The sequence below is a fragment of the Pinus tabuliformis genome, chromosome J, assembly GCF_031772625.1.
Source record: "Pinus tabuliformis cultivar Carrire ecotype Pingquan chromosome J, CPIR1, whole genome shotgun sequence".
Taxonomy (NCBI): Eukaryota; Viridiplantae; Streptophyta; class Pinopsida; order Pinales; family Pinaceae; genus Pinus; species Pinus tabuliformis.
In genome coordinates, this window is record NC_142295.1 from 1,643,471,658 (window position 1) to 1,643,491,487 (window position 19,830).

Here is a 19,830-nt window from a genome sequence, read left to right on the forward strand (position 1 = left end):
TGCCATTAGATTTGCTACCCTCAGCTCTTCAATATCTAGTTCAAAGTAAGTTATCGTTTCGACTTTGCCCATATTTTATACAAAGAGAACCCGCATGTGTTAAATTCTAAAGTCTCATCCATTTCTATTTGTCTTGCAAGCGTTCTTTTAAGTTTTAGGCTCTTATTTATTGCATCAAAATCACGTTAAAAAATTTCTTGTTCACATATTTCACTTCATTTATCAATATTTCACTATTTAAAAAAGTCAAGTCATGGCTAGCCAAAGAGAAAAGATTGCTCATACTCTTTGGCCTAGCCTCTTGTAGATTATTTTGTAACATATTTTGTAGTTTTCATAAACTAAGATTTGTTATGTTGTCGTAGCCATTTCTAACTTATTCTCTTGTAGCTACTTGCAAGATTTATCATCAAAAAACTATTTACAAGTTTGCATGCAGGACCTTGGGGCTCGAATTTAATGACTACTTCCACGTTTAGGCCGAGTTCTTCTTGGACAAGTCCGTGTTTTTTTCTTGAAGGAGGCCGAGCTCTTTTGGCCTTCTATTTCTCTCTCTTGGTCATGGCCATATAGGAGGCTTATCCTCTCTTTTCCTTCTTCAAAATCTGAATTTTGTTGAGCTTATTTGGGCTTCAAATTGCAAAAATTTTCAGCTTGGAAAGATCTATGGCTTGAAGCGAAATTGTTAAGACTTTCCTTGGATTTTAAAAAAGACTTCATTGTTTTTTCCTTCTTGTAACAACTAGTAAAATTTCTGATTTGGGAACGCGGGTTTTATCCATTGGTATCCATATCTCTCCACCTTTGGGAGAGGTTTGGTGGTTTGATCTTTGATCTATTTCATTTGCATGCATCTCATGTAATTTGGGAATTAAACACAATCATGCATCACACTCATTCCGCATGTTTTTTTAGTTTGATTTACATGTTTTAAGTCCATAACAAGTTCAGATGTTTTGCATGCATGCATTTTTTTACTTGGTCTTATTTGGCTTGAACATAGTTCCAAGTTTACTTTTGCTTCACCATTAGACACATCTTAAATGCATCAAGTATTTTGGCAAATTTTCTCCATAAAGTAACATTTTATTTCCTGTCAAGCAAGTACATTTCAATTTGAAGTTAATTTTCATTGTTTGGTTAATTTACTTACATGCCCCGAGCATCACTAAAATTTACTTCCAACTTAGGTTACTTGAATAGACATTTTAGGGACCCTCTACCTCTATTGGCTCCTCACTGTGAGATCTAAATCTTTGGGTGAGGGTGAAGTCATAGGATTAGAGTTCAGTTGAAATCTTGGTTTAGAGCTAACTAATAAAATAAACCAAGATCATTATTTCATCACATTTACTTTACTTGCAAAGTTTTCAAATTTTTTGCTATCTTGATGGTTTAAAGTTTCACATGCAAATCTTATTTCATGAGGAACTTTGGATGCAAACATTGTAATCTCTTAATTTTGCAACAAGTTTAATTTTCTTGTACTTGAAAATTGGCTTACCTTTGTAACTTAATTGCATATTGTCATGAATGGTTGATTTCACTTTCAAGTACTATTATTTTGAATTGCAAACTTAATTGCATGTTGTCATCTTGGTCTAGCATTTGAGTTTTTTCTATCATCTCATTTACATTCTCATAGGTAGATTACTAATTGTTTTCTTTTGGGCAAGATAGCTTCACATGCTTTGATTCATAAATTTGTTTATCTTATTAGCATTCTTGTATCTTGCATTTATAGTATCTTGTGCTAACAGTTTCTCGTTTCAATTTTCATGATTACTTTTGCTTCCCATTTGAAAGCATTTCACCTCATTTAAGCAAATATAATTTCATTTTAGAGCAATTTACTTGAAGGCACTAGTTGTTCATATGTTTTATATTGATGGTTGTTGATGGTTATTGCTCATATCACATTTGCTTATAAATCTTAAGAAGTAATCTATTTAACACTAACAACTCTCCTAGAAAACTTACATCTTTAACTTAGTTTTCCTTTAAGGACCACCCCCCATAGCTAACCTAGGAGATAGCTTAAACGGAGAGAGTTGGAAATAGGTGGCAGCCCCTTCTCTAGGTTCCTTGCCACCAACCACACCTTGTGGGGTTAAAGGCTTTTCTCACTAACTGTAGGTAGGTGTAGGCAGCAAGGTCAACATGTTGCATTATAAAAGCTTTGCTATACAAATATATTTTGGTTTGGAGGCCACTCTCATTGTTTGGATGGTTACTTGGAGCTTTGCTATACAAATATATTCTGGTTTGGAGGCCACTCTCATTGTTTGGATGGTTACTTAGACAGTAAGAAAGAATTTATTAGCAGAACAACCATTTTCACATGATTCTTTGGACGTTTGGGGCTTGTGCACCCCACTTTGGGAGTGTAATAAAAAGGTTTGATTAGAGGAATGAACATTGTTGAAGCACCTTTGGAAGCTAGACGCTGCACTCTTCAAGGGCCTTTGAAGGCCCTTCTTTTGTGGAGATGGTCCACCCCTTATCCCCTTCATTTGTGGAGATGGTCCACCCCCTATCCCCTTCATTTGTGGAGATCCTTTTGTCCGTTCATAAGCTAGATTAGGGCTTTTTGGCTTAAAAAATCAACATGTTAATGTCAAGGAAGTTGAACATCTCCCCTATAAAAAAATAGATGCACTTCCTCATCATTTTCTCATGGTTGAAATTATGAATTGGTGGAGAAATCTGTTAGCAAGTCTCAGAATTTCTGAAATTTGTAAAATTTTCTGTTTCCCACCCCGGTTTTCAGTTTCACCTTATTTCTCCCATGTAGTTAAATGCCCATTCCCATAACCATACATTTAACAGACTTAAAAAATAAATATTGCTGAAAACACAAATTCTGGAAATTTTTCAGAATGCTGGAAATTGCAGAAATAAAAATCAACAATTAAAAACAGCCATAAAAACACATTTAAACTCAGTGATTTTTGGTCAACTTGACCCTGGAAAAACCCCCTACAACTCTTGGGGAAAACCAGTTTGAGAGCTCTTCTTTATTTCTGGAAAATGCCTTTTACAGAGAAAATTTTTTCAGCAAAAAATCAGCAAAACAGAAATTTTTCCAGCAAGCAAACTTATCTGTTTTTCAGCTAACAGACAATCTAGAAAATGGCTGTACGAGCTGTACGGACCGTACGGACTGTACGGACGGCCGTACGAACTTGTACGGACAGACCTTGAAATTCGTGCAGAAAATCGCCTCCTCGATATTCGTGCTGAAAATCAATTTTTTCACTGTTTTGCTCACTAAATCTGCCTTTTTCTGCTTGTTCTTTGAGCTGTACGGATTTGCTGAAGTGCTGCCTTGGTATGTGTGCCAAACTGCTGCCTCTTTCTCCTCCTTGTCCAGAAATCTCCTTTGCTCTCTTGCTCTCCTTCTCCCAATCTGCTCATGAAAGAATGAATGATATTTTCCTCCTTTTCCTCCCTTAACCCAACCCTAAATGACTTTTGGGTGATCCCTAAATCCAATGGCTGAAATAGATTTAGATCAATGGCTGAGATTAAATGCTCATTTAAATCTCACTTTCTATTTTTTAATTCACCCCACTTTAATAAAGACCCACTTAGTCATTTATTTCCAAAGTCACTTTTCCTTTCTAATTTTTCATTGACTTTATAAAAGTCACTTTAAAATTAGACTTAGTAACTTTATCACTTAAAGTCACTTTCAAATTAGATTTAACTTTATAAAAAATTATAAAGTTACTTTAGGAGAAAAATTAAATTCTTTTGGACACTTTTCCCTAAGCCAAAGATCAAAGCCTTAGGGAACCACCTGTCCTCCGGTACCAAATTTCAACACTCCCTCTTACCGAGGAAGGTGTTCCTCACCACACCCATCTTGTCTCTGAAGTAGACATGTTTGCCCCGTGGTAAGGCTTTGGTAAGAATATCTGCAACCTGCTCATCAGTGGAAATATACTCAAGCTTCACAGCTCCCTTCTGAACATAGTCTCTGATGAAATGATATCTGATCCCGATATGCTTTGACCTGTCATGAAATACTGGATTCTCCGTGAGTTTAATGCAACTCTGATTATCACAGTAAATCACTGAAGGTCTCAACGGTTGACCAAATAAGCCAAACAACATCTTGCGAAGCCAGATGGCCTCACAACTAGCTAGACTGGCTGCCATATACTCTGCTTCCGCTGAACTCAGTGCTACTGACTGTTGCTTCCGGCTGAACCATGACACTACTGCTGAACCCAACCCGAAACAACACCCTGAAGTGCTCTTCCTATCAGAAGCACAACCTGCCCAATCAGAATCAGTGTATCCTGCCAATCTCACTCCATCTCCCTGCCTATAGTCCAGACCATAATCCACTGTCCCCTGCAAGTACCGCAAAATGTGTTTTGCAGCCACCCAGTGAACCTTCCTAGGCTCACACATAAACTGACTCATCGTGTTGACTGCAAAACAGATATCTGGTCTAGTGTTGACCAAATACATCAAGGAACCAATCAGCTGCCTGTACAATGTGGGATCCACCAACTCGGAATCCGAAGCATGAAGCTTCTTCCAGTTGGTGATCATCGGTGTCGACATGGGTCTACAATCCTCCATGTGGAATCTGCTAAGGATGTCCACAATATACTTCCCCTGCCCCAGGAAGAAATGCCCCTCCTCTTGCCACACCTCCAAACCCAAAAAGTAATGCATCAAGCCGATGTCCTTCATCTCAAACTCCGCCGCAAGATCTCTCTTGCAGTGCTCTATGAGTCTCTCTGCACCTGTAATGATCAAGTCATCCACATACAGCACCAGAATGAGAGGCTCCTCACCAATCACAATAAAGTAAAGGTTCGGATCTGCCTCACTCTTTGTGAAACCCATCCCCTGCAAGTATGCATCTATCCTGGAGTACCAAGCTCTGGGAGCTTGCTTCAGGCCATAAAGGGCCTTCTTCAATCTGCACACATGGGACTCCTTCCCATGCACCTCAAAGCCCTGTGGCTGCTCAATGTACACCTCCTCCTGTATGAAGCCATTGAGAAATGCGGTCTTCACATCCATCTGGTGGATCTTCCAACCCATCTCTGCTGCTATCGATATAATGGAGCGGATCGAAGTATATCGAGCCACGGGAGCGAAGGTCTCCTCATAATCAACTCCCTCTACCTGTGAGAACCCTCTAGCCACAAACCTCGCTTTGAATTTCTCAATGTTGCCATCTGCATCATGCTTTACCTTGTAAAGCCATCTGGAAGTAACCACGGATTTGCCCTCAGGCCTCGGCACCACCTCCCAAACATCATTCTTCATGATAGAAGAATACTCCTCCTGCATGGCCTCTCTCCAGACCTGCTGGCTAGCTGCCTCCTCATAGCTAGAAGGCTCAGAGTCAAGGATGCTGGTAACCATCGCCATATAACTACAAAACCTCTCAGGTGGTCTACTCTCTCTGACCGGCCTCTTCGGCTCAGCAACAGATGTGGCATCTCTCAAGGTGTCCTGAAGCCACTTGGGCTTCCTCTTCCCTGAGCATGCTTCTCCCATAGGAGAATGAAACTCCTCCTCCTCATCACCATCAGTAGCCTAAACTCCTGACTTTCTGTCTGCTGTCCTCCTGCCTGCACCTGAACCTGTAGAAGCTGAGGTACCGTGTGAACTGTCCATCAGTGGACTCCCTAGTGAACTGCTCTGTGAACTGCTCTGCATGCTGCCCGGAGCACCACCCCTCTGGCTCGGCGAGCCACTGCTCACTGATGGACCTGTCATCCTCATAGATGTACCTCCGGATCCTCCTGATCCCTGCCCACTGGATCCCTGCGACTGACTCAACTGCTGCTGAGGGTCTGGCTGATCCAGATACTCTAACTCCCGTGACCTCCTAAAGGCCCTGTCCTCCTCGAACTTCACATCCCGTCTGACAACAACTCTCCTCTGTGCAGGAATGTAAATCCGAAAGGCCTTTGAGGTCTCACTGTAGCCCACAAAGATACCCTTCTCTGCGGTGGGCTCTAGTTTGGTCCTCTTCTCCTTGGGTATATAGGAGTATGTAATGCATCCAAAGATATGAAGATGACCAAGATCAGGCTTCTTCCCAGAGAAGGCCTCCTCCGGAGTCATGTGCCCCAAGGCACGATGAGGACTCCTGTTCTGCAAGTAAACAGCTGTGTTGCAGGCCTCTGCCCACAAGAACAATGGCAACCCCTGATCATGTAGCATGGCTTTAGCAGCCCCTATGATGGATCTGTTCTTCCTCTCTGCAACCCCGTTCTGCTGGGGGTTGTAAGGAACAGTGAACTCCCTCCTAATGCCTGCCTCCGCACAATAGTCAACAAACTCTCCAAGGGTGTACTCTCCTCCATTGTCCGACCTCAGGGACTTGATCTTCCGACCTGTCTGTGTCTCCACAAGAACTCTGAACTCCTGAAACCGCTTGAAGACCTCACTCTTGGTCTTCAAGAAATAAATCCAGGTCCCCCTGGAGTGATCATCAATGAATAAAACATAGTACTCATATCCACTCAAGGAAACATGAGACATCTGACCGCTCACATCAGAATGAATCAAATCAAGTATCCCAGTCGCTCTGCTGTCACTGCTGGGAAAAGGGGATTTGGCAAACTTGCCCATCGCACAACCTCTGCAAGTATCATGGTGATCAGTACTGAAATCTGGCACACCTGTAGTGATCTCCCGCAATGTCCTCAAGGCTCCATGAGACATGTGCCCCATCCTGCGGTGCCAAATCTCACACAGCTCAGAACTGCTAGCTCTTCTGTCGGTACTACTGCTCAATGCCAAAAGGGGCTGAAATGCAAACTTGTACACCTTTGCATGGCGTACACCTATCACTCTAGCTGAATCAGCGGGAGTGCCCCTGGGATACATCAACACCTGTCCTCCCCTGAACAGTACCTCATATCCTCTGTCCTCCAAAGCTGAGACGGATATGAGGTTCTTCCTCATCCCTGGCACATAAAGAACCTCTGACACCTTCAAGGGAGGATTGGACTCCCTCTGAAATGTCACTGTCCCCACCCCGACTGCTCTAACAACTCTGTCATCACCGAGTACTACCTCAATATCAGTGCCACTCTCTGAAAGCTCTAAGAAGTACTCCCGGACTCCTGTCATGTGACGTGAAGCCCCACTGTCCACATACCAGATACCTGTAGATGCTCCGCTAATCGAGGGAAAAGCATGCTCCCTCTGAACCTGTGTGGCAGGTGATCCTGCACTAGAGGACTCACATGTAATGAACGCAAACTCCCGGTCAAAACGACCTGCAAAGTCCTCAATCTCAGCTGAAGCTGCCACATCCTGGTTCTTCCCCTTCTTCTTCTTCTTCTCCGGACACACAACTGCATAGTGTCCCATCTTCTGACAATTCCAACACTTCACTTTGGAATAGTCCTTCTGTGAGTTACCCTGTTTACCTTTACCTTTGCCTTTGCCTCCACCACCGCTTGTGGAAGCCTGCTTCTTCCCTTTGCCTTTCTTGCCTCCTGCCACCAGTGCTACGTCCTCATCCTGCTCAACTGGCTTGGCTGCCCCAAGCTGTCCTTTCCTGATCTCTGTCTGAATGCAATCATCCCAAAACCTCTCCCATGTGGGAAGGGTCTCACGTGCACAAACCCCATCAGCATAGTTCAACCATGAACGGGGGAGGCCATTCACTGCAATACGCACCAACTCAGTGGATGGAATGGCCTCTCCAATCGCTGCCAACTCATCTCTCACATTGGTAATCTTTGTGAGATATCCAGCTGCACTATCATTCCCCATCTTAATGTTCTTCAACTTCTCCTTCAGGACCATCTTCCGGTTCTCATTGGTACTCTGGTAGAGATTGGACAATGCTGTCCACATTTCATGGGCATTGCTCTTTCCTCTCACATGAGGAATGCAATGGTCTTTGATTCCGTCTAGAATCAACCTCTTACCCTTGTTGTTCTTTTTATTATAAGCTGTCAACTGAGTTGCATCAGTAGGCACAACAACAGGGTGCTGTGCTGTATGCACCATGATATCCCAGACTTCTGCCTCCTCAAAGATACTCTGCATTCTCTCCTTCCAAACGCTGTAATTTGTATGCCCATCCAACCTATCCTCCACCCTCAATCCCAATGACATCTTGCTGTCCTAAAACTGAAAAATAGCACTGTTGTGGTAAAGATAAAACTGTTGTTTATGAAAAATCAGCTTGCTGGAATTTTCTGAGTGAAAAAATCAGCAGCTGTATTTTTTTCCTTTTGCTGTCCCAAACTGCCCTTCAGCACTCAAGCTCTGATACCATGTAAAATTTTCTGTTTCCCACCCCGGTTTTCAGTTTCACCTTATTTCTCCCATGTAGTTAAATGCCCATTCCCATAACCATACATTTAACAGACTGAAAAAATAAATATTGCTGAAAACACAAATTCTGGAAATTTTTCAGAATGCTGGAAATTGCAGAAATAAAAATCAGCAATTAAAAACAGCCATAAAAACACATTTAAACTCGGTGATTTTTTGTCAACTTGACCCTGGAAAAACCCCCTACAACTCTTGGGGAAAACCAGTTTGAGAGCTCTTCTTTATTTCTGGAAAATGCCTTTTACAGAGAAAAATTTTTCAGCAAAAAATCAGCAAAACAGAAATTTTTCCAGCAAGCAAACTTATCTATTTTTCAGCTAACAGACAATCTGGAAAATGGCTGTACGAGCTGTACGGACCGTACGGACGTGCTGATGTACGGACTGTACGGACGGCCGTACGGACAGACCTCGAAATTCGTGCAGAAAATCGCCTCCTCGATATTCGTGCTGAAAATCAATTTTTTCACTGTTTTGCTCACTAAATCTGCCTTTTTCTACTTGTTCTTTGAGCTGTACGGATTTGCTGAAGTGCTGCCTTGGTATGTGTGCCAAACTGCTGCCTCTTTCTCCTCCTTGTCCAGAAATCTCCTTTGCTCTCTTGCTCTCCTTCTCCCAATCTGCTCATGAAAGAATGAATGATCTTTTCCTCATTTTCCTCCCTTAACCCAACCCTAAATGACTTTTGGGTGATCCCTAAATCCAATGGCTGAAATAGATTTAGATCAATGGCTGAGATTAAATGCTCATTTAAATCTCACTTTCTATTTTTTAATTCACCCCACTTTAATAAAGACCCACTTAGTCATTTATTTCCAAAGTCACTTTTCCTTTCTAATTTTTCATTGATTTTATAAAAGTCACTTTAAAATTAGACTTAGTAACTTTATCACTTAAAGTCACTTTCAAATTAGATTTAACTTTATAAAAAATTATAAAGTTACTTTAGGAGAAAAATTAAATTCTTTTGGACACTTTTCCCTAGGCCAAAGATCAAAGCCTTAGGGAACCACCTGTCCTCCGGTACCAAATTTCAACAAAATTTGTTGTTCTTTTGTCTTGGAGTTGGTGCTATGGATGGAAAACTATGGCACCTCATTTAGAAGACTATTTGTGGATGATTTTTTGTGATTTTTTTGGTGTTTCATGCTAAGGCTTATGGATGAACAAAAATCTCCTAAGTGGTTTCTTGAAGTCTTATGGATTCATTTGTTGGATGTATTAAGTGCAAATGTGCTTGTTTGGTGGTGAGCGGACATTATCTTGTATTATTCTTGGAAGCCCCCTTTGAGCCAGAGGAGAGTCGACCTAAAGTGAGGGTTGGTGAGGTGGCAGTGGCCTTCCTACGAGTTTCACTCAGATTGCACTTGAACGTTTGGACTTTATCTCAACAAGTGAGAGTTTGTGATAACAATGCCTAGATGTGAAGGTTATCCCCATAATGCTAACAAGTAGATCATCTCCATTATGACCAATCACATTGATAACAAAGCCGCATCTCGGTACCCTCCCTCACCCTCAACCATAAGGATCAGCAGGGTTTGACATCATATCTCCCTCCCTTTCTCATATAGTTGTAAGATCTCCAATCTGGGGGATTATGATTATATCACGACATCTACATTATTGATTTTTTTTGTTGATTTATAGCTCTTGGATAGATACCTAATTCTTTGTTTACCTCCTTTAGTTTTTTTTCCTTTCAGCATTTTCATGAGTTGCCTTTGGATTCCCACATTATACATACACTGGGTGTATCTTTTGGTCCCTTTAATCTAGTTTTGAGTAACTTTTTGGACTTAAATAAAATAATTTTATCTAAGCCAGCGTTGCAAAACTCAGCATCAAAAAAATCAGCAAGGGTGGTCGACTCGGAAAATCAGAAAATTTGGGAAAAATCGGAAAAATCAGCAAAACTCAGCAGGCATATATTCAGATCTGAAAACTTACAAATGCTCTGAAGGCTAATATTTTAAAAATTAGAAAATTTGGGAGAAACTGGAGACTTTTCCAACATTGCAGCATAAGCAACTTTAGGCCCCCAAGATGGGAAACAGAAACGTACGAATAGTTGTTCAACATCGGCTTCATTTACTTGTCATATAAAGTTATAAGAACAATCGATAATCAACATACTTCTCATTTCTTCAATCAGTTTCATGACTCCAAAAATAGTTAGAACTTAGGTTGAACCTACACACTCACTTGTGGTAAACTGAAAGCTGTGCTGTTTTCTCCCATAATTTCCAAAGATTCTCGAATTTGATTAACCTGGATCAGCCAGAGAATATGCAATGTTATAAGTGAAAGTGTTATAAAGGTAACAACAAAGTGAATTCCCATTCAAGTGCAATATTAAGTTTTAAATACCTGCTCAATATTTTTGTTCCCTGCAATCAAGTAGGAAATTCTTAGTATAATGATTAGAGACAGTTCCTCCACATGAATCATGTAAAACTTATTTCAAGGTTTAAGATCCAGAAAAGAACAAAGAGATATATCTGTGATACCAACCTGTAAGATTGGGAACCTGTTGGAGAGCTTCCTTCACCATTTGCTGCACCGTCTTTCCTTCTGTGGACATTGCACATAGAATTTAATGCATCTCAAAGGGAAACCAAAATAATTCTTCAAAAGAAAGTCAAGGGATTATTAATAAGTTTATAACAGGAAAAGTTCATATTCAACACCCAACTCATCAAAATCACATTCCAAAATGATGATGATAGTAGCAAGCAACCGTGGGAATCTACATTTGTTGTTTTGTGGTTTCTAGTTGTTACTAGCCTTATTTTGATAGTTCAATATGTATGAAGTAGTCAACTTTATCCATTGCTAAAGCAACACTTTGATAGTCATAACAAAATACGTGACCAGTTCGATTCTGGATTCTCTATTGCTACAAACGTAGCTCTGTAAGTTATATATAAATTTTGTTTCAATTTCAAAAAAATAAAAAATTTGTAAAAGGGCAAGTTTTATGAATTCAAACTCCTAAATTTACTATAAAATTAATGAGACCTTCCCATTGATTCTAAATAACAAAATTATATATATATATATCACTGCATCCAGGACAATTAAATCAATGTGCAGTCTACTTGAACAAAAAACAACTAGAAGGGTATCCTTCAGAATTACCAAGGAAATCACGCTGGATAAGCCATAAAAGCTTTGCAGGTTGGAAAGCAATGTCGCGTCCCTATAAAATCAATTTTGATGTTCAATTATTTCCAAACTTTTATGATAGTTTAACAGCAAAATGAAATTAAGATGTATTTAAGGATGTTATCAAAATGGTAGTCTGTCAGTCTTGTCTTCCTTACCTTCACTCTGTAGATGGTCCCAAGTAAAACAAATTCAAACAAGAGAGAAAAGGCAGCATCAGAAAATATCACATAAAGATGCTTTATACCAAAACAGATAAAAAGGATTGCTTATATCTAGCATGTATTAAATAACAAGATATATTTTGGAGACCTGCCATAAAACTCTTGTGCAAGCTCAACAGCAAAGGATAGTCGAGATATATCTGCTTCACGGACCTGAAATATCAAGTCAAGTGTTGAGAAAGAATTAATACCTCATCCACTTTATGGCATTATGTTACAATCCTCAAGGATGCCATGGAGAGCAGAGTAGATAACTAGCCACCATTTGTGTCTATTGTTTCTAACACCAACATACAAGTCAAAATATAGGCTCAAAGAAAATGGGCAATAGTTTCTGTTACACTATAACTATAGTATTATAGAATAAAATAGCATAAATTCTAGATTTGAATTACTGCTTGTACAGAAATCTTCAACTATTAAATTCCCAGAGAAATAACACAAAGTTTCCATCTAAGGTAAACAAACCGTTTCAGGCAGATTGTAGATGAGAACAGAACTCATGATTGTCGCTAGAGCAAATATCCTGAAACAGGGACAACAATCATCAAAATAACTCAGTTCTTCAGACTCTAATTAAATATGAGACAATTTCAGATTTTCTTTTACTTATATGCAACTGTAATTCACAACCAAAGCTAAAAACTTGCCGGTCATCATAGACATTTGATTTTCCAACGCTTTCAAAACCTTCTGTATCAAGAAATAAAATAGATGTCCTCACTCCTCCAATATCCATTTCTAGTGGTTTACCCCAAACCCAAATACCTGCAGCATCAATGATGAAATACACCTCCCTTACACTCATGAAAAATGGGATAAAATACAGTCATTGCAATATAAAAGCATATACGTATTTGAAAATTTCAATAGCTAATGTGCCTAGATGATGTTTAACCTTTTGTTTTCGTGTCACGCATATGCCCAACACCAAAACCTGCACACATAGATGCCTCCGTTAGTCCTGAGCTTCTATTATCTAGTTTCCGTACAAATTTAAAAAGAAGTAACTTTAGTGAAAGACTTCAAAACTTCAAGCCTTCGTTTCAATCATAAATTTTAGTGGTGGAAATTTGTATAACCTTCTTCACAAGAAAGAGATAGAAGCTGATTGAGAAGAAATGATTTTCCAGAACGGTATGGACCAATGACCTGCAACCCATGTCAAGAAAGACAAACTTATGCAGGTAAAATTTTGATCTAAGCTGCAGAAGGTCAATATATTGTAGGCATTTAGCATGTCTAATTATAAGTATAAACAAAATATGCAGTATAACAGCCAGAAGACAGAAATAATCTCCATGTAAATTTCCTCATGCATAGCCGATGTTCAATATTCATAACCCTCTTTTGTCTGAAACAATGATCATAGGTTGGATCCATACATATAGTAAAATCAGCATACACATTCTAGTGGAAAAAATTCAGCATCCTCACACAGCTAACATTCAATCCCATGCAAAAATTTATAAATCATTATCACACAAAAGAGTGCATACTTCAACAGCTACATCCATATAAGAAATTCAGTTGCATAAAATAGATTAAGGTTAAAACTTAAAATTTCTCAACATTTCTTATACTATAATAGTATTCACCATCTATTGCTGAACTGAAATTCAATAAATCCAACCAATGGCTTTCAGCACAACGTCAAAGTTGGCCAAGCTTTCCTCACTTGATCATGCAATTAATTCCATGATGGATTACTTCCAACGAGTTATGGAATGCACCAATTTTTATGGTTATTAATGCCAGTTCAAAATTCAAATGTGGCTTCAGAATGATTGTTTGACTTTCTGAATACACACATGCACTCTTAGTCTAAAAATTCCAGGATAGGAAATGCTTTAGGCAATTCCATTTCTATGAAGGTTTGAGTAACCGATTACTGTAGAACCCTAATTGAGCAATTTAACCAGAGAACTCATTTTCTTTTACCAATTAATACCAGATTGAGTCTAAAGCCCTAAATTTATCAATTGATTAGATGGCAGAGTTTAATGCGTATAATTTTGACAATTAACCAGACAGAAGAATTGGAATTGGAATTTAAAAATTTTAATGCAGAAGAATATCTGGAAATCAGTTTGAAACGTTTCTTGTCTATTGTATCTCCCGCTCTTTCTACCAAACCGACTCTTTTCCTCCCAGCCTATCTGGGATCAACCTATCCGGTTCCCAGATCCAGAAAACTTCATATTGGAAGTCTTCTGACCCCCGTGCCCAAAACCCCAAGAACAATTACTCAAGTATCAAATTTCACTGCACAGATTCGCTTTCTCCTCCTGTCTATTGCTCCCCTCTGTACCATCCTTTGACTTCACTTCCCTGGCTTCGAAAAAAAATTTCCTCCCCTCTGAACGCCCAGACCCCCTCCTTATATTCCCAAAATTTCACCACCCTTCCATATAATATTATCAAAATTTTCAAGCAGTCGCTGCCCTTGCTATGATTTGTAATAGAGTATTCACCCTTTGTTAAAGTTCTTTGAGATTTTACATCATGCTCACCTTTGATTGTCTAATATATATCTTATAGGCTCTTTTAGTTTGCAAATATATATGTATATTATAATGTCTTATTTTTAGTTTGTATGTTATGGTTAATAAATATATATTATAAGTTCTTACTTTTTGTTTGTATAACAATTAATAGATTATAATCTTTTTGTATATTATATATTGTACTTCCCTTGCTATTTTGTATGATACATTGTCTTTACCCTTTTATTTTGTATAGTTATATATATTACGATGGTAGTACATACTTTAAGTTTCCCACAATATATTCAATATATATACATACATATATATATATATATATATATATGAGAGTTAGGTATCCACTTAGAACTTTCAATAATTAATTCATTTATCCTTTACATGGAAATTTTCGTAATAAGTTAGTATATATACTAGCGCAGTGCATGGGATGCATGCATATGTAGCTATCATATGCATGTTAATCATCATATTCTATCCATAATCTAAGATGGGGCATGACAATTACCAATACCCATAAGCAAGTTGAAGCTTATTCTTTAGCAGTAGAGTTACTGACTGTAATTCCCAACACAAGTAAAATGTGGTCTGTGCTTGTACAAAGACTAAGCTTCCCAGATTTGCAAACCTGTAGCTCTAACACATTTCTAGAGGTTAACATGTCTACAAAATTGATAAGCACCTGCTGAAGATCAAATAAGTACCATTTTCCCAGATCCACCATCCCTGTGTCTAGGATCCACCAATATTCATCCAGGATCCTTCGTGGAAGTGGATCCAGTGGAAAAGGAAACAGATCCTGAGCCCATAAAATGGATCCTGTGGGAAATGAAACAGACATTGGGATTTTGAAAAGGAAGCCGAAACTTCCAGTGCTTTTCTTTTTGACAAATAATTCTTATATAATCTCTTTAGTTAAGCTACCATGCTATGAGGGGCATATCTATGCCATCAAAGTCACCTAGGACTTACACCTGGCCTCATCCGCACCCACTCAAAGGACTTTAAACCAGGTTCTCCGCGTTTTACAAGCCCAATCACCTTGCTGCTCGCCGCTAGACCATTCTCCCATGGGCTTCACTGCTTTTCTGGCCCATTTGTTGAATTTTCCTTAGGTCCTAGATCTGGTCTGAGGCTAATCACACACACAAACACACTATGAACCCCCAACTTACAAGCACTTTGCACAGCGTAAATCTTCAACAGTGAAATCAATTAAGTACACAGAGATTTGAGCCCAAAGCTCGATTATTTTATTATTCGATCAATAAAAGAATCATGGGGCACCCGTACCAGGGATCATGGCCCTTCAGATCACTTGTACAGCTAGTATACACGGTATACAAGATTAGGGCTTCTGATCTGCTTCTTCAGATCAACAATCTGCCTACAAAATACAGAAATAAACAATTTGACTTACATGTTGGAGAAGTCCTTCTCCTTCAGCCCTTTCAGTTCACATTATCCACTGTTCTGCAGTCCTTTGCCACCTCTACACAGTGATTAGGGTCCTCTCTGATCATTGTCCCATCAGTTGCTCACAAGGTATTTAATCCTTCAAATAATTTGTATATATCAGCTTCAATCTGCTCAGCTACTCACAATGTTCCAACCCTTCTAGATCACCACATATCAGCCCTTAAAATATTAGCAACTCACAGAATCTTGGTCCATTAAGATCATTGTATAATTAGGCCCAAATTAACTTCAACACTCACAGTGAATTAACCCTTTAATTCATTGTATATTAGCCTCCAATGCCAGTTGTCCAGCAATCCTTTGCGAACAGACTTCTTGTATTACACCTCTGCAATCACCTTCAGCAAATCACTAGCTCTTATACCCTTCGCTGGCCTCAGCTTAGGCCTGAGGTTACTCGGCCCTGTGCCACAGAGTTTCTGAGGCTTCTCGGCCTTCAAACAGACCCCCTGTAGCCTCTTATCCTCAACTTCGGCCCTCTTATATTAGCCTACGGCCCCTTTATTTATACCAGTGTCGATAATATCGCCAAAATATAGCGACATATCGAAATATCAAGATATTTTCGGCAAAATGATATATCGCCAACAAAATATCGCGATATTTTCCATTTTTAAAATATCGCGATATTTCACCAAAATATCGCGCGACAACCCTATTTATCACCAATTAAGCAGGGTCATGGCTACAAAACGACTTTTTGGCCTTTTAATTGCTCATTTTGCTTTGTTTGTCTTGGAGAAAGAAGGGGAAGAGCTTTGTGGTGGTTGTCAAGGAGGGGTTGAGGATCAAAGAACCATTATCATCACTAATCAATAAAAATTTGGCGATCAATGATTCAAGATCAGTGAACAAACTTCATTTCTTCCGTCAACAAGTATGTTCTTAAAAACCCCTATGTTAATGATTTTTTTCATAGATTTAAGGTTATACTTATTTGCCTCTTTGCCTATCAACATTTTGCTTCTTTTTTTTGTCATTTACTATGATTTTCATGCCCATGAACCAATGCAAGGGTTTTCTCCATATTCGGACAACAAGCTCATTTTTTAACTATAACGAACAAAGTTTGTATATTCAAAGGAATGTTATGATACTAATGTAATGAACAAGGTTCTTAAACACAGCAGAGTAATCTCATTAATTCTTTTATATAATATTCAATACACGATTACTTGTCCTACAATGGATGTTTTTGTCTTCGAAGTATTCTGAAGATTATTGTTGCATATACGAACTTTGTTCGTCACATTGGCATCAGAGCATTGCTCTGATACCATGGTAACCTGTTTGTCCGCTACAACCTGAGATTGCCATTGTCCACCATCCGTTAATTCTCGACAATCGCCCTCAAACTTCTCTAGCGCCACCATTGTTGCGATACGAAGTCGGAGCCACCACTACCTGCAACACGTAGTTCACACAGAGACGCATCACATATGTCCAGTCGTATAGTCAGATCATCACATCAATATAATCGTTGTCTACCTAAATTCACATTTGTACAGTTGTAGATTTCATAATTAAGAACATTCCTGAAAAATAAAGGCATCGCTTGTCTGTATCATTCGTAAGGCCATCGCATCCCTTCATCACTTTGTTTCATACAGCGGCTGACTGTTCTGTACAAACTACCACAACTCATAATTTATAAGCGGCGATGGTTCAAGCCCCCGTTCAGTTTAATTCATAGTTTTAAAAACCGCTCAGAAAAACCGGTAACCGGTCAAACCGGCCGGTTAGCTAGCTGGCCGGTCCGAACCGGCCTAAAAACCCGGTCAGACCCTTCATTTGCCCGATTTTTGGCCCTAACCGGTGAAAACCGGCCGGTTTAGGACAAAACCGGCCGGTTTGTAACAAACCGGCCGGTTTTAGGCACAACCACCATAAAGTTAAAAAAACATGTTTTTGACTGTGTTTGAGGGGTTTTGGGGGGGGCCTAAGGGTGTTTCAACCCTAACAATGTTGGCAATTAATGGTAATGTTAAATTCTTAAAGTAAAAGTGACATTTCCTTTAATTTTCATTTTCATCCTTTTACTTAAATTTTTAACATTACCATGAAATGACTCAGGATGTTTGAGAGTGGTTTCGACCTCATTGGATTTCATATGGAGAAACTAGAATTTTAGATTTCACTCAAAATTCAGCAGACTTAATGGTTTTCAGGATTTCATGGTTTGGGGGTAAACAATAAATGCAATTAGAGCTCCAAATGATAAGAAAAACTCCTCATCTAGATCCCATTGTGTTGGACGATATTGATCCAACATCAGAATGGGTGGAGGAGACTGAAGAACCTGTGTTTGAGGCTGATTTTGATATCGACATGGCTTTGGCAGGGGATGAAGCAGATTATGTGGTGGCATCAAAACCAGGATCAATAGCGGCATCAAGGAAAGGCAAGGAACCAATGGAAGGCACTAGTCATGCAGGTCGACAAACTCGTGCTTCCATTAGGTCCACTTCTATTGTCATTGGTGGCATTGATACTGAGGTTGCAGATCAGGCTGAGGCATCCTCAGACTCTGAACCAGATGATGTCTATGTAGCTCCTGATGATGATCTTGTGTCTACTACTAGTAGTGGTAATGAACTTGATGATTGATCATGTGTATACTGTAGACTTGTAGTAGGCCAATGGCCTCATAGCTTGCAGCAATGTTTTTGGACTTTATAGGCCATTTAGAGCCTCATTTGTTATGTATTTTGCTATTTTGTTGATGATATGTATTGCACTCGGTGCCATTTTGATGTATTCACCTTTACATGGTATATAAATGAGAAAACTTTGCATATTTTGTCTCTATTGGCTTGGAATCATGGTTTTACATCTTAAAAATAGTTTTATTTCATTAAAAATTAATTATTTAATGTATTTTTTTAAAACCGGTTCGTTTAGACCAAACCAGTGCCGGTTAGACCGGTTCCGGTCGGTAAACCGGTTCATTAGGTGGACCGGTCCAGTCACCGGTTCCGGTTTTAAAAACATTGGTTTAATTAAATTCAACATTTATACAAACCAAAAACTAAGGTTCCAACATAAAACATATTTTTGCCAAAGCTATGGGGTGATACGACATACTTGGTCAAATATGTGGGGTGATACCGTGATTCGACACAATCGAACATGTTGACCACTAGAGTGACACCTGATGATTATATGAAGACTCCATGCCCAAGGATGATCCAAAGGACACTTGTACCATCAGATATCATCAGTCAACAGAGTCTTTTAACTCTACTTCTATTTTCTCATCATCTTTCTTGTACCCAGATTCCACACCCTGCGGGGAATTGTAATAAGTGATACTAGTAATGATGAGTTTTGAGTATGTAACAGGCCTAGGATGTTGGGACTCAATCAACAAATGAGTACACCTTGGAATGTTTTTTTCTCTGGTTAATTATCCTTTTTTTTTCAGAGGTGGATAATTTTATGGGTTTTTTCACTCACTTTTTACCCCAAAGTCCACGTGACGGTTTGAAGGTTGAGCCCCTAACACATCTTAGTGTCTAGAGTTGATGTATCTTACCATACTAGGTCACACAAAAAAATCATGGAATTTGGTTAGGTCTAGAAAGTCATTTTTTTATTTTTTTAAATTTCACGCAGGTCAAAAATTGCAAATAAAATTGTACTTGTAATGTAATAAGTGATGTCTAGAAAAGTTGTATGGGGTATGAGTAATGAAATTTACACGTCTCACCCTCAACTTTCTACTATGACACACTTTGATGGATTAAAAATGTGTTTTGAACCCTCAAAACCCACTTTTCCTAAGTTTAGTGGGAAATATGGCAATTAATTAAGCCAGAAATTAAATAAATGGAGAAAAATAAATATCCACAAATGCTAAATGTTGTGGAAATGAAGTGGAAAATTATGGGGGAGTTAAAGCGAAGTCCCAAGGTGATGTGGACTCATAAAATCATGGAAAGGACATGAGCTCAAATAAAATCAAATTTATGCCATTAAAAGAGAAAGTTGTTTACTTGGAAATTCGAATTTGTGAAGTTAATGCACATTTGGGAGGATTTGGGAGGATATTTGGTGGAGATCTCTGTGGGAAATTGTCCCAACATGGGTTACCACCCATATACACTTGTCATTCTATCA

General features: G+C 39.0%; 1 protein-coding gene across 1 annotated transcript in view; it reads right to left on the bottom strand.

Moving 5' to 3' along the window:
- Positions 1 to 19,830, bottom strand: part of LOC149233832 (uncharacterized) — a 160,542-nt gene that overhangs the window by 90,854 nt on the left and 49,858 nt on the right. The window contains exons 3-12 of the mRNA XM_089379863.1: positions 12,811 to 12,880; positions 12,627 to 12,665; positions 12,379 to 12,496; positions 12,197 to 12,254; positions 11,817 to 11,881; positions 11,663 to 11,669; positions 11,478 to 11,538; positions 10,851 to 10,910; positions 10,707 to 10,726; positions 10,542 to 10,607 (exon numbers count right to left, since the gene is read on the bottom strand). Of these exons, the coding sequence (XP_089235989.1) occupies positions 10,542 to 10,607; positions 10,707 to 10,726; positions 10,851 to 10,910; positions 11,478 to 11,538; positions 11,663 to 11,669; positions 11,817 to 11,881; positions 12,197 to 12,254; positions 12,379 to 12,496; positions 12,627 to 12,665; positions 12,811 to 12,880 (564 nt within the window). The remainder of the gene's footprint in view (positions 1 to 10,541; positions 10,608 to 10,706; positions 10,727 to 10,850; positions 10,911 to 11,477; positions 11,539 to 11,662; positions 11,670 to 11,816; positions 11,882 to 12,196; positions 12,255 to 12,378; positions 12,497 to 12,626; positions 12,666 to 12,810; positions 12,881 to 19,830) is intronic.